The 16,217-nt window shown below is 43.8% G+C and overlaps 1 protein-coding gene across 4 annotated transcripts in view; it reads right to left on the bottom strand.

Moving 5' to 3' along the window:
• The window catches only part of CPQ (carboxypeptidase Q), a 435,363-nt gene that overhangs the window by 50,990 nt on the left and 368,156 nt on the right, over positions 1-16,217 (bottom strand). For 3 of the 4 annotated variants that reach the window (XM_083187007.1, XM_083187008.1, XM_083187006.1), the window contains exon 7: positions 7,785-7,986. In XM_083187007.1, coding sequence (XP_083043133.1) covers positions 7,785-7,986 — 202 coding nt within the window. Of the gene's footprint in view, positions 1-5,839; positions 5,980-7,784; positions 7,987-16,217 lie in introns of those variants that run through there. The other variant, XM_083187009.1, reaches the window with a different exon arrangement.

Raw genomic sequence — 16,217 nt, 5'->3', positions numbered from 1 at the left:
GCAGCCAAGTCTCCACAGCCGCTACAAGCCACCACTCTGCCGCACGCTAAAAGCTACCTGACAGAAGCCGGCAATTACTAGCGCAGGACCCGTGCCGCCCGCTGCTGCCCGGCACGTCCAATTAAACGGACCCCAGTCAGGACTAGTTAGGGTGAGTTAGAATACTGGACTGTTCCCCTCCTTACCTTCTCAAACAAAGGATTTGTAAACATGCCGCAATAAGTTTTTTTGTCTGTCCGTCAAGTTTTTTGTCTGTCATTTTATTTTTATTTTTATTTTATTTTTATTTCTGTCTTATTTATTTTATTTATCTTCATTATCATTATTACTATTTTTATTATTATTATTTTTATTATTATTATTTTTATTCTATTTTAATTATTTAATTTCTACTTTTCATTTACTGTTATATATTTGTTTCTTTTTATTTCTATTCATTCCCATTTCCCTCCCTCCTCCAAACAGCACCCAAAAAATCTCATCAACCATCTGGTTGACTTTATCTCTCTCACTCCTATCTCTCTCCGCCGCATAAAATCTCCGTTTTGCTAAATTCTTTTTATTATTTTTACAAGCGCCCGATATATTCTGCTTTCTAGCAACCCCCTCTTCATCGGCAGCCCACAGGCACTCTGGGGTAGGACACAGATAGTCCTCCAGAGCAATGGGTGAGTGGGGAGTGCATTACCAGCTGCTGCGCTCACTCTTTCAATTGCACTATTGCCCAGGAGCAAAAGATGTCTCTGTGCAGCAATCACTCCAACTCATACTCATATTTACTAAAGGCTAGGGGAATGATTTGTAAAGGAAAAGAAGGAATTCAACAGTGGGTGTAGCCCAGAAAAAGTTCAAGTACTAGAAATGTGAGTAATACTTGAGGATAAGAGGTGCGTATTTTGGATATAAGAGGGGAATGCAGATAGAATATATTATAGTAAAGAAACAATGCCTGATTCTGAGTTGGGAGTAAAGGAAAAAAAAACAGATCAATTAACTTTGTACCTTTGTAAAACCATGCTGCGTTGCAGGTGGGGCAGATGTAACATTTGCAAATACAATAAGATCTGAGAGGGCTGTGTCTCAACTCAAACTTCAATTGCAGAATACAAATAAAGCATTTCTGGGCTACATGCAAAAGCATCCACTATTTACCCTGCATACAGATACTTAATTTATCCACCCCACATGCAGTGCAACATGGTTTGCCCAGGATCAGTCTTAGATAGAATATTAGTAGCTTATACAGGAGTTTGTAGAATATAGCCATCCAGTGCAGGGACTGCCATATGAGCAGCAGTAGCGGCTGGAGGGGTTTAGAGGATTAAAAATAACAGGGGTATCCAATTAGCTGCGAAAACTGCACTTTTATTGCGAGTAGCAAAAAAACGTATTCAATTAGCAGCAACAATTTATCAGTGATCAGGGTTTATGAGTAATCAGGTTTTTTTTTTTCTTTTAAGGTACTTTAAAATGACCCAACTATATTCTTATACCCTTTTTCAGGTACTCCAAATTTAATCAGAACATTTATTTTGCACAAAAATCTTGCTTTTTATTTTTTCCAAATTTTTACCCCATTTATGTGCTCAAACTTTTTTAATATGACCTCCTGTACTGATATCATATGCTGGTTAAGCATTTTTTTAGGTACAGGCGGATTTACCCATTTTCCCAAACACTTTTCACTGGTCTTGAAGGGGTTATGTCTAGATCCACTTCTGTTTCTTGACCAGGATGTGACCTTAGGTGAGGGCGGAAGTTGGTAGATGCCCTTTTTTATTTTATCAGTCATTTACATAGGTGTAGGTTATTTTCTTTTATTTCGGTTGGATTGTACCCTTGCAGGCTCGCCACGCTTTGGGACAGATTTATATTCCCCCTCCAGGTATACGTGGACCCAGTGCATGATGGGAAAAGTCAAGAAACAGAGGTGGATCTAGCCGCCACCATTTTGAAGGCGCATATCCCGTTTTCACAAATTTGGAATGGGCGAGGTCGAAGAAGGATAGCGAACATTTTGTGGAAAATCCAATTTTGCCACTTTTTTAAGGCAATAGCTGCAAAAACTTTCATGGGAAAAACTGCTGTGTTTTTGCGGCTAACTGGATACCCCTTAACAATAGAACTGCAATGGCCACAGTACAATATTACAAATGCTTAATGGTTTTTTTGCCATTTTTTTTACATTTTCTTAAGTGAGGTGTATTTTCTATGAAAGTGTCTTAGATGTATGCCAAAGGATTTGTAGAAGGATTTGATGTAGACAAAGATGGCCTCTATGCAGCAAACTGAAGTGGTTCTGTAGGGTTATATGATCAAAAGTAACACAGATGTAGTGTTCATTCTAGCACCCGCCATATTTGAAAACCCGTGCAGTTCCTCTTCCCTGCCTGGGGTGTCGCTGTCTGCTGTAGTGCTTCTAGCAAAGTGTGGTCTGTATATCTGCACTAATATGCAAACCAGACCTGTGCTAGAAACACTGCAGCAGACAGCGACACCCCAGGCAGGGAAGAGGAACTGCATGGGTTTTCAAATATGGCGGGTGCTAGAATGAAGATGTCCGGTACAGTATGTAGCATCTGGTGGCTGCTGGAAAGCTTCATACTGTAGATAGCAATGTGCTCCCTAGGGTGCACGGAAAGGCGCTACCTTTGAAAAAGCTGCACCCCCACACGCAGCGAAACGCGTTAGCTCTCAGCCTGAACCAGGAGAAGCTGATCACTTTTGGACCCACCACTTGGAATCCCTTAATGCCCTTGGCTGCCTGTCTTCAACCCTGAAAGCCAAACAGCCCTTTAACGTCCCGCACTTGCGGTTCACCAGTGCTGGCGCCACATGGATACAACTTCCAGCAGGAATCAAGAGAGACATCTTGTGGCCATCCAACCAGCTGCCAACCCCATCACATTAATTGGGGTTCTGACCCTCTGTGGCCCCACAGTCGCATTCATTTGAGGACCGTTTTGCACTTCCACCGTTGGGACTAGATGACAACCGCCATCAGTGGTAACTATCAGCCAACAGTCATCATGTTGTGCCACAAAGTCACCGAGCCTCTTTCCACTCTCGAGTCAGCTGATGGGGCATCAAGCATGCAGAAACCTTTCTCAGGCCAACATTTTTGTGGAGTATCAAGCAGATGTATCCCAATAAGATGCATATCTCCTTCTGTAACTGGGCCACAATCACCCTGGCATACACCTCAAATATGGCCTGCACAGCAACAATGTTGTCCTCGGTGTTGGCAGACAAAGTTCACCTACAGTGCTCCTCTTCTAGGGACCAACCCATCTTGTAGGCATAGAAGATCATAGCTCTTCAGTGCCCTCTGTTGAGCTCCACAATGAGTTTGTGAAGGAGATGAACATGCTGACTTCTTTAGTGTACCGTACTGCTTGCATACGGTCCTGTGCCTTTGGCCTTTCTCACTGCACATACTGAAACATATTGCCCACCCCCTGTACAGTATATGTATTTTTATATTAATTAATTATCTGCTCATAATTTCGTAGAGAGGAACCAGAGCACAGGATGTGGTATATTCTGTACAAATTCATACTGCCGATGTTCTTCTGAAAATGTTCCTATAAGCCTTTCAATAATAGACCCAAAAAAAATCTTGTTACACAGTTAATATTTCCTGGGGGTGTTGAGAAGAATAACTTTTATTGCTGCAGAGAAACGTCTTGCAGATGGGAAAGATGTAGAGGACACATAGATGTGCCTATATTAGTTGCTGTAGTTCATTAATATCTTGGTGTATGTAACATGAACAATGGGTATTTCAGCAATTAATAAGGGACAACAATTCTCCATCAAAATGGAACAAATATGTTCAATTGTGTCAGCCAAAAGCAGCTGTGTAATTCTCTAGGTCCTCTGCATTAGTTGCATTCCGTAAGCTATATCCAGACTGAAGAATGACTGTTTATTGGGTCCAGCATTGTTTCAATCTACTCTCCTACACCGGTCGTCACTAGACAAGAAGGGGCCCTATTTCATAATAGAACACCTTATCGTATTCAATTTTCATGGCATGTTCTTTAGGATCTCTCTAGGTTTTTAATAAATCAGATCAAAATAGACTTTTCACTACAGCACAGATTATTTCAGAAGTGGAGTAGTCTACTATTGGGTGTTATTACATTAACGAGCACAGTGTTTCAGGCTATAACTTACTTGCACCACCACAACATTTCAGACTATAACTCACGAGCACCACCAAAACATTTCATTATATAACTTGTGTGCACCACCACATTTCAGGCTATAACTTACGAGCACCGACCACAACCTTTCAGGCCATAACTTCCATGCACCACCTCAACAATTCATGCTATAAATTCCGTGCACCACCACAGCATTTCAGCCTATAAGTTACATGCACCACCTCAACATTTCAGGCTATATCTTCTGTGCACCACCACAGCATTTCAGGCTATTAGTTATGTGCACCACCTCAACATTTCAGGCTATGACTGCCATGCACCACCACAACATTTCAGGCTATAACTTCCGTGCACCACCACAGCATTTCAGGCTATAACTTACGAGCACCACCTCAACATTTCATGCTATAACTTTTGTGCAAAACCACAACATTCAGGCTATAATTTATGTGCCCCAACACAACAATTCAGGTTATAACTCACAAGCACCATCACAAGATTTCAGGCTATAACTTAGGTGCACCACCACAACATTTCAGGCTATAACTTTTGTGCAAAAACAAAACATTCAGGCTATAACTTACGTGCACCAACACAACGATGCAGGTTATAACTTACAAGTACCACCACAACATTTCAGGCTATAACTTAGGTGCACCACAACATTTCAGGTTATAACTTAGGTGCACCACTACAACAGTTCATAGAGTTCACTATAATATTACTATGGGCTATGTTCATTCTAGCACCCACCATCTTTGAAAACCCATGCAGTTCCTGTTCCCTGCCTGGGGTGTCGCTGTCTGCTGTGGTGTTTCTAGCACAGGTCTGGTTTGCGTATCAGTGATGATATACAGACCATACTGTGCTAGAAGCACTACAGCAGACAGCGACACCCCAGGCAGGGAAGAGGAATTGCATGGGTTTTCAAAGATGGCGGATGCTAGAATGAACACTAGGCTACATGGCCTGTGTCAAGCGGGCCGAGGCGAGATTTTGCAATGTAGCAGCTATATTTAAAGCTGCAGAATATCACTGAAATCTCGATCACCACTTTCGGGCTATTACATCCGGGCCTATGAAATAAAATGTAACATTAATCTTAGAAGAATGTATAATAACATTTCAGAAATGGAACCCAGATCACCTCAATCACTTGTATTCCAAAATACATCTACCACACATAAAGGTGTCCCATTTGTGTAAGAAAGAGCACAGTCACCTGAACGTACTCCCCGCGACGCGGCGAAAGTCATTACTTCAATTTAAGCTTCAGGCGCTATTGTCTCTCAGAAGCAGAACGCTTCTCCCCTCTGTCTTATTGTTCTATTAGAATGATGAAATGTGTTTTGTGCTGTCAGTCAAACAGTTCCGTAGCACAGACTTTCTGTGATGAGCTAGGTGTGGAAGTGACAATATATTTATTGCAAGACTGCACTTTGTGTTCCCATCTGTCACTCATGTGCTGCTCTATTTTACGACACAGGGAAATGCACTGACCCTATCATTCTGTGAAATAATCCTTAATTACACCTCATAAAACTTGGCAGAAAATAGACTCTGTGGGCAAAAGGATGTCTTACACAGTGCAAGAAGAAGGAGTTATTTTCTGCTACATTAAACAAATGTAAATGGCTTATTATGAACATAAAATTATATCTTTCAAGCAAGGAATGCAAAATACATATTTCTAGGATGGTTACTGAGACGTGTCAGTTGTTTTCAGTTACTTTCATGAATTGCTCTTTAATTGAGTAGCTAATGCCGGTGATTACGTGTGTGTTTCCTGCCTTCGGTCTTCAATGCAGATCTATAATAGAAATAGCTTCGTAATTTCCATCTGAGAACAGAAATTGATCTTCGGAGTAATCTCTGTCCATATGCATAAATGCTCTCTACTAACCTCCTGAAAACTGTATTGTAATTCTCCTTCTGTGTTAGTTGCATTGTATGTATGCGTTAGTAATGCCTGGTACACACCAGGACGACTAGGGCCCGATCCCCTCAATCTAGATCCAATTCCGACCAATTGGATGTAGATTGTAGGTAGATTGGGCCCTTTTTTTCCCTGTTCTGGTCCGATCCCGATCCGATGCGCGGCCCCGCGGGTCGGTCGTTATTCAGGTCCTACCTGCTGCAGGTAGGATCTGAAGAACGACCATACAGCCGGGTGCGGGTCGCCATCGGATCGGACCCACTCACGGTGCACATCGTGAGCGGGTCGTGCCCCCCCGCGTCACCGTGAGCGGGTCGGACGAGACACTGACGACCCGCTCACGATGTGCATCGTGAGCGGGTCGTCATGGTGTGTACCCTACATTAATAAATTATGTTGCATTTATGCTAGCCAATCAGATTACTGGCTTACACAGGTGCCTGTAGGGGAGGGGTTTATCTAGGCTTTTCTATTGGCTTATTGCAGTGTATTGCGGGAACATTGTTCTTTCATTAGATAAGGGTGTGGAATACTAAACAAATCAGACCATGTCAACAACAAAATGGCAACATGATCTGAAAGTTGAATTTCAGTTTGTCAACAGTTCACCAGTTCCGGTGCCTGGCATCTGTATTATACATATTTTCCTTCTATGGGCTGTTGTCTAAGCAGTACATAGGTCGGTACTGCACATGCGCCAGTCCAGGAACCTGTCATCATAGTACAGGTGCCGGGAACACTACGCCTGTGGCGGGGACCAGGAGGATCGGCGGCTGCAGAGGTGCCTGCATCGTGGCCAGCGGCAGCCCCCCTCCTGCCATAAGGTACGAGCCGCCACTGCTCCCAACTGTTTTTTGGGGACTGTTCCGCACTTCCATCCACAGGTGGCAGCAGTGGAGGAACTTGTGGGTTGTGCGCCCAGGTGCAAAAATATAATTTGGTCCCCCCTCCTCCACCCCAACCCAAATCACAATATGCAACACAGCAGTGGGTGCAAGGGAGAGGCAGAATGTGACAGGGAAAAACAGTGGATGATAGGAAGAGAGAGACAGGGGCAGCAGTGAGTTAGCACTCAGGAGCCCTGGTGCACTGCACCTGCTGTACCAATTGTAGTTCCGACTCTGAGTAGCAGTGTCCCATAATTTGGGGGTGGGGGAGGGCAGTTGGGGGCAGAGACCCCCCCCCCCCTGCTGCTCTGCTTCCAGTGCCAATGACACAATGCAGAGTATCTGGCGGCTCACTTGTGCCAGGCGTCTCTTGCTGCATGATGTACTGAGGCTAGGTGACTAGGCATGGGGACACATCTGTTTATTGGACCGGTGGCTGGAAGCAATGCTGGTCCATGTAGTGCCATATTGGAGGATTTGAGGGCAATTTAGGTGTCAATTTAAAAACACATATCATATATTTCCAAATACATCTTTAACATAAAAGCTGCCATTTGTATTGGCTTATAGCGGTTTGTGTACCTATGTTAGGGGCAGATTCAATTACCCGTGAACAGCCACCAGAACAGCTTTCAGCAACCGTGCAAGTCATGTGACGTCCTGCTCTCAGACGGCAGAGGGATGGATAGGAATCAACTACTGTAACTGAGCATTTGGTGCAGTACATACAGCTGGCAGCGACTTGTGTCTAATGGACTATGTCCCTTATAGATATAATGTTTTAGGGCTTACCTGGGACTCCAGCTTCCATCCAAAAGCTGATGTCGGTTCCTTCTGCATAGTCATACAGTTTGGTTACGTTGATGGGCGCCAGCAGCTGCATAACCTCTGTCATTATGGCTCTGGCCTGCGGTGTTCCAGAAAACTGCATACCAAGCGGCATGAAGGTACCGATGTCAGCCTCCATGACGAGATCCATGTTCCCAATATCTTTCTGTTTATAAGACATACAAATCACATCAGAATACTCGGTACCTAAATCAACATCTAATTATGGCTGGAATGGATGTCAATACAAACACAATGGAAATAAAGTCATAATAAAGTATATGTAACTGTCTGACACAATTTTATATTATTTCCCACTTACAGCATAAGCATCAGTTACTCAGGGGTAGATGTATGAAGCAGTGATAAGGGAGAAGTGAGCCAGAGGAGAAGTGGCCCGTGGCAACCAATCAGCTGCTCCGTATATATATCATATATATAATATATCATTTTATAGCATGCAATTTATAGATGTTACTTCAGTCCTGATTGGTTGCCATTGGCCATTTATCATCTGGCTCTCTTCTCCTCCCTTATCACTGCTTCATACATCTACCCCGCAGTTACTAGAATTTAAATGTACAATAGGGGAGTATTGTCAGCTGCTCCGCACCTAGAGGCGGACGTGCACCATTACTTGCTGCACACAGCGATTGTGTGTCTGACTCATTGTTATAAGTGAGGGATATTTGTATTTACAGGCCAGAAATGCCAAGACGGTGGTGCACACAAAGTATTGGAGCATCAGACTACATGTGGTAAATGGGCCTGTGGCAGAGATGGATCCACACTCGTAACATGGTGTAGCCCAGTGGTTCTCAACCTTGGTCCTCAAGTACCCCCAAAAGAGCATGTTTTCACTGACACATTTGGAGCTAATTATTCACTTGTGATTCTGTGTAAATACCTGGAAAACGGGAACTGTTGGGGGTACTTGTGGACAGAGGTTGAGAACCACTGGTGTAACCAATACCCCTTCATAAAGTATGTGGCCCAATGTGGTATGGCCACACCCCTTTCATGCTGGAACCTGACCCTGAGTAATACACCTCATTATGGGGTTTATTCTAGTTCATTCTTTCTGACAAAATCCTTCTTAGATGGACAAAACCATGTGCACTGCAGGGGGGCAGATGTAACATGTGCAGAGAGAATTAGATTTGGGTGAGTTATTTTGTTTCTGTGCAGGGAAAATACTGACTGCTTTATTTTACACTGCAATATAGATCTCACTTTGAAGAAAAACCCCACCCAAATCTTATTCTCTCTGCACATGTTACATCTGCCCCCCCCGCAGTGCACATGGTTTTGTCCATCTAAGAAGGATTTTGTCAGAAAGAATGAACTAGAATAACCCCCTATGTTCCACTCTATGTGCAGGGTATATACTAGGAACGGACATGGTTAGCAACTTTTTCTTGGTTTGCCACTATCGGTCAATGATTTTGCCATCAATGGCGGCACTCCAATCTTTCACCACCATCAATGGCAGAGATGCAGTAATGTCTGTTTGTCACAGTGCATAACCCTCCCTGTGTCACCACTAAGCCCTGCCCTGCTCTCTGATTGGCTTGCTGAATTTATGTAACCCACAGTAGTGATGCCCATCAATGGTTCAAACAATCTATGGTTTTCTATTGATGGTTCCTTGCCACCAAGTGCCGATGGAGGCCATTAATGGGGAACCATCCTTGATATGAACTGTGCATGTCACTGTTAATCCATCCCCAATTCACTTGCTGAGCATTTCTGTGTGACTCTGGCACAGAGAGAAAAACAATCGCCAGAGATGTTGGGAATCTAATGCCCAGCTCTTCCCCATCCTGGGCCAAACATAAACCATTGTCACCTTATTTGATGCAATACAGTATATTTTCTCTTTTTCAAAATGGTTAGCCTTGTTGAGGTGCCATATTTCATAAATTGTAATCAGCATATTTAACTGAAGTCGGTGAAAACTAGCAACAATTAAGAATAAAACAATGCATTTTTGCATTTCATAAAGAGATTTTATTGTAGAGACCTATCTGCAGAATACTGTTTTAGTAAGATGAAACAATGACAAAGCATGGACCACAATGAACTTTATTTTTAAAGGCCATTTTATGGGTAACAGCAGCTTTCCCATTACCCAAACAGGCAGATAATGTCATCTATTGATGACACTACTCATGAGGTCCCAACTGCCAGCAATGAGCCTTTTTAATTTGGATATGCCCAGGGACAGTTGCTTCAGGCAGAGCACAGGAGAGGACAGATGTCCCGCCCCCTTTTCTCACCTCCTCCTCTCTGACACTGCTGTTGCAGAGGATCTGGCATCACGGTTCTGGCATTAAGTGCACCGCACAGCATGCTCAGTGCTGTGCTACCTGCCGTGCACTATGTGCACATCTAGAAAACTAGATAAAGGGTAGTTGGCTTCCTTTTTTTTAACTAAAATACTGTAATTACATGACATCTTTATGTTCTTGTAAATGTCAGACTGTGACTGTGGACAGTGCCTGCATGGTCAGGAAGAATACAAGTACAGTAGCTGCTACTTTATATTTTCGTTTTTCTTTTGTGTAAGAGATGGGGCAAAGAGAACATATTTTTGCTCATGGGCCCACCATTTGTTAAGCCTGGCCCTGCCCCAAGCCGGTGCTGTCCATATATTGCATCAGACCCATTTTCAGTGGAGTGCGACATGGTTTTGCAAAATTAATTCTTCCTCTTTGCTCCTAGAAACAGCCCCTACATCTGCTAAAAACCCCAATCATTGTATAATGGCCCTTACTCTGGTTAACTCGCTCAGATGCGAATTTGCATCCTTGCAAGTCACTCTAAACCCGCCTTACGAATGGTTAGCCGGTGCCACCTATTTGCATGTGGGATTCGTTTGCAAGGCTTGCGAATGGATGTTTTACATGAACACCCATTCACATGCCAGCGGGAACCTCCCCCATCTTTCGATGGTCACCAACCATCGAATGAAGGTGAAGGCGCACGCATATGTAAGGTTGTTCTAGACCACCTATACTGTACATACTGTATGCGTGTAGAATTGCAGGGAATTGGGCGAGCAGCAGACATCCGGTTATGTCGCCCCCCCCACGCATGTGCATCACAAAAGCGTTAGCATTTGTACACTCAGTGTTTTCATGGGAAAACCCATGAAACGCTGGGTGCTCACATATACTAATGGGGGAGGGAGGGGTTGGCAGCAAACATTTCCAATATACCTCTTATATCTGCGTATTACTATTGTGAACGCATGTTTATGGCTAATAGCATTTACATGTTCTATGATCAATAAGCCCAGTAGAAGCCTGTTCCCATTTGTCCTAATATTAATGTTGAATCAGTAGTCCAAGTTATTGGAAAATGACTATTGTGAGATAATGGACAAGCCGGGACACAGGCAATGTCAGACAGTACAGACTCTACCGCACTGACCAGCTGAACCTGAACATACAGTATATACTCTAAGAGGACGAACGTATATTACAGGAATAATAAGGTACTAATGCTAATAGTGGTATCACATGTAAAACCCAAGCTCCTCATACTGGGGCAGATGTATTAACCCTGGAGAAGAGATAAAGTGAAGGGGGTTGAAGCACCAGCCAATGAACCGTGGCCATTACTCTGGTTCACTCGCAAAGGCAAATTCTTTCTCAAATGGACAAAACCATGTGCACTGCAGGGGGGCAGATGTTTTAAAATGACAGTTGGGAGTTGATTGGCTGCTGCGTTATCTCCTTCCACTTTATCTCTTCTCCAGGCTTAATACATCTGCCCCACTGGTTTCTTTGTCTTAGATCCTCACTGGAAAGCGAATCAGTTACTCAAAGTTCTAGTTGTACTTTTAAGATGCTAATATACTGTATATAAAAAAGACAGAACGTCTTACTATTCTGCTAATGGCAAAGAATAGTTTGGATTCTCTATCATTACCACGTCCCCCTTCACTAGCAACCCAATCCATCTATTTGTCACTGTGATTGCTGCTCTAACCTATCCTTAGGTGAATTGTAAAAGAAAATCTGTATTTCATGTCAGTCTGTAATTCAAGTCAGATCTGAGAATCCTGTTCCCGTTTACTCATGGGTAGAATTTTCCCCTGGAAGTCTGGAGAATATATATCTGTACTCTGTCTTTAGGTTGCATTAAGATACAACTGTATAACGCAATAAAGGAACTATCCAATACATTTAAATACACGTACAAACTTCTTTAAAAATGTTCCAGAAGTATAGTCATTAATTTTGTACTTGTGTATTATCACGGCGCCCCCGATATTAAGTCGCACAATTTTTAATCGCATCGCATGCCATCGCATGCCATACATCCGATGCACAGCGATGCGATTTAAGCCCCTATATGATTTTAAATTGTATAAGCACCCTACTGGGTGCTTACAATGTTAAATGCACCCCCACGCCACCCCCAGTATGAACGCCAACCCGAAGCGTGGCGAGCGCAGCGAGCCCACGAGGGGCGGTGGTACGCGTCCTCCAACCTTTTCATACCCCCACTATTCACGTCAACGTGGAGTTTATTGTATATAGTGTGGCGAGTGCAGCCAGCCACCGAGCCCGAAGCATGGCGAGCGCAGCAAGCCCCGCAAGGGATGCGTATTACTTTACATGTATTCCGCGTCAACTCGCCACACTATATAAAATCAACTCCACGCCGACGTGGATAGTGGGGGTATGAAAAGGTCGGAGGACGCGTACCGCCACTCGCCACGCTTCGGGTATGTACGCGAGAGGCAGTGTATGTATGTATGTATGTATGTATGTCAGAGGCAGTGTATGTATCTGCACAGTATGTATGTGAGACGCAGTATATGTACTGTATGTATGTGAGAGGCTGTGTGTAAGTATGAATATCTGTACAGTATGTATGTGAGTGGCAGTGTATGTATGTATGTATGTATGTATGTATGTATGAGGCTGTGTATATATGTATATCTGTACAGTATGTATGTGAGTGTCAATGTATGTATTTATGTATGTACAGTATGTATGTATGTATGTGAGAGGCTGTGTATATATGTATATCTGTACAGTATGTATGTGAGTGGCAATGTATGTATTTATGTATGTACAGTATGTATGTGAGAGGTTGTGTACAGATGCATACTCATAGTGTTGCTGGTGCCACGTGAGCATGCACCCGCCTCCTATTGAGTGTAAGGGGTGGCCCTGAAAAAAAATGTATATGGTGCCCACAGAGTTCTAGTTACACCCCTGCCTAGAGTGTATGGGATCTACATGCATTGTCCTCGCCTCCTCCTCTTCTCACAATAGGCCATTGAACATTTTCCGCTCCAGGCCCATAAAGCCCTTAATTGGGCCCTGAGCAGGAGATGTCTGGTACAAGCAGAAGTGATCCAACACAGCATTGGATCTCTCACTCACCAATGGAAGGCTCCAGGAAATCTCAGTCCAAAGACAGAGATCCCTGGCCTCTTTCCTTCCCATAAATGGCAGGAACACCTCTCTGTTTTCACAAACGGAGACCATCTCTGGTCCCTGCCTACTCCAAAACAGCATCAGAGTATCAGTCACTAACAGTCTGATGTTGGGTTGCTTGATACACGGTGGAACTCATTCACGAATGAGCAGAATAGGACCCGCCCATGCGCAAAGTACACATAACCGATACTTTTTCAAAATAAAAGGCCCCGCTACCTACATATGAATAACCCCCGGAATAGCTGTAAACTGCTGCTGCCCCACAGACATTGTCATAATAGTCCGCATGCCACGCACTTTGGTGGCATTCTAGGCTCACTGGTTCAAAGGAAAGCATGAGCGCACCGGCATACACAAGGCCCACTAAATATAACTTCATTAACTCCTCTCAATGATATATTTAAGTTTATGGTGTTCTTGGACAGTAGTTAGGGTAATACCCCCTTCACTCAAATGCATCAGGGCAACCATACTGGGTAATAACTAGGACACAGTAATATACTGGGGTAATTATTCAATAGCCAGCAACTTGCCAATGGAATAATAGATGTATTTTGTGGGATATAGTCAATTTCCCGGCAGAATACTGAGGTTAAAAAATCCAAAGGAATACTGAGAGTAAGTGTAGGGGGTCGGGCAGTAGGGGAAGCATTAGAGTTGGGATGCAGGAGGGGCAGATAAGGATAGTATGGGTTAGGCTGTTTGAGGGGATGGTTAGGGAGCAGTTAGGGTAAAGCTGCTGAAGGGTTGGGTTAAGGTGCCCATACACGGTACAATTGTCAGGTGCGATGCGCGTTTCCGTGCATATCCCATCGCACAGCTGAAATAGTATGTGCTGCACTTTTTGTACTAGATTGCATCTCATTAAAACGTATGCAATGCGATCTAGTCCAAATTGCATACAATAATTGTACTGTGTATGGGCACCTTAAAGGATAGGGGGTTAGATGTATGAACTAGCGTTAAGTGCGGCCGGGGCAATGTATTAAAATGCCAGCTATGGGCTAGCGTTGTCCTATCCCCACTGCAGGGACAACGCTAGCCCTGATGCTGGCTCTGGGCTGCGTAAAAAATAGTATATAACAAAAGTCTAATGCTGCTCCTCACCTCTATGTGGAAAATTCAGTGTTGTGTGCACCAGAGTTCCACTAGAGGGCACCCAACGGAGGAATTTAAGTGCTGATCAGGCACTGGCAGTATGCTTATGTTGGTCCATCATTTTGAAGGGCTGACAACTAGTGTATTTATAAATAGCTTGTGTGGAATGTCCTCCTGCTGACTATTTCTCATTGTCTGTGTGTGTCCTAGGATTGCCTTTTCTCTTAAGCTTATGCCCCTTTCCCACTGCAGCTCTTAAATGGTATATTGCCGTTTTTTCCCCACAATTTACCGTTTAAGGTTGCAGTGGGAAAGCGCCAGAGTTGAAATACCGGTTAAAGTTAACCGGTATTTCAACCCGTTTTAAAAGCAGAGTCCTACACGTTTAAATACCGTTTTTAAGGCAGTGGGAATGCCTCTTAAACGGTATTTAAAAATCCCACACTAATTCCCCCTCCCCTGGTACCTTTCCTGGAAGGGTACCTGCACCGCACCCACACCCTCCCCTGGCACTTACCTGCGTGGGGGATCCGGGCAGCGGGGTCCGGCATCATGGCATGGGCACAGCACTTCAGGGCCCTCCCTGTGGCTGGTGATGGATGCAGGGCAGCGGGGTGGGGTCCATTTGGGATCCGGGCAGTCCCTGGGGCTGATGGTAACTAGTAGTTCCCACTATGCGCATGTGTATTGAGCGCCCTGCATATAAATGAGCCGCTCATTACATATGCGCATATGTAATGAGCGGCTCAATCATATCTAACTACTAGTTACCATCAGCCCCAGGGACTGCCCGGATCCCAAATGGACCCCACCCCGCTGCCTCCCCACTGCCCTGTATCCATCACCAGCCACAGGGAGGGACCTGAAGTGCCGTGCCCATGCCCGGATCCCCCACGCAGGTAAGTGCCAGGGGAGGGGGTGGGTGCAGGGCAAGTACCAGGGGAGGTAGGGGGGTGCAGGGCAAGTACCAGGGGAGGTAGGGGGGGTGCAGGGCAAGTACCAGGGGAGGGAGGGTGGGTCCAGGAAAGGTACCAGGGGAGGGGGGGTTATGAAAGACAGGCACTCTTTTTTAAACGGTTCACTGCGATGGGAATAGCACTTAAACGGTATTTAAAACGGTAATCTGCTGCAGTGGGAATGCTTATACCGTTTTAAATACCGTTTAAAAATACCAGTACTTAAAACGGGTCTGCAGTGGGAAAGCAGCATTAAATGTGTGTTGTAAATGCTTCATATTGCCTGTAAAATTCATGAATAGTTTATTATTTATTAAAAATACTACTTTTTTGTTCTTACCATATGCTAAAAATGTGTCAGGTGTGGGAAATACACTTTGAAAAGGGGAATGACTATATGTGGGTGGCTCAATATTAAAAGCACATGGGGTTACGTTATAAATAGGAAAGTAACAGACTACAGACCCCATGTAGATTCATCAGGGCAAAGCAATTTTAGGTTGGTTTCATATTGCTTTATAATACCGTAAGGCACAATAATTCATTTTCCAAAAATAGGTTATACGGACATATTGCAGTAATCATATGTCTACATGATTGCTAAGCGAGTATTATACAATCCCTTGCAAAAGTTTTATTTCCAAACACATTTCACATTTTGTTTTGCTGAGTTTGAAACAGAATGACGGATAATATTATTAACATTTGGTGCCAAAAGGGGTTCGCAGCACCTTAAGGGGTGTACGCAGCTGTGTATGGGGGGGCTTTACAATCTAAAATCTTATGGGCTGATCCACAAAGTATTCGGTGCTAGGTCAAATAAACATTTTCACAAATTACTAAATTTAAAAAAATCAAAATTATTTTAATTTAAAATAATT

This window comes from Crinia signifera, chromosome 5, assembly GCF_055691185.1.
Source record: "Crinia signifera chromosome 5, ASM5569118v1, whole genome shotgun sequence".
Lineage (NCBI taxonomy): Eukaryota > Metazoa > Chordata > Amphibia > Anura > Myobatrachidae > Crinia > Crinia signifera.
The sequence above is the reverse complement of the archived record's forward strand: the minus strand, read 5'-3'. Positions and strand labels throughout refer to the sequence as shown.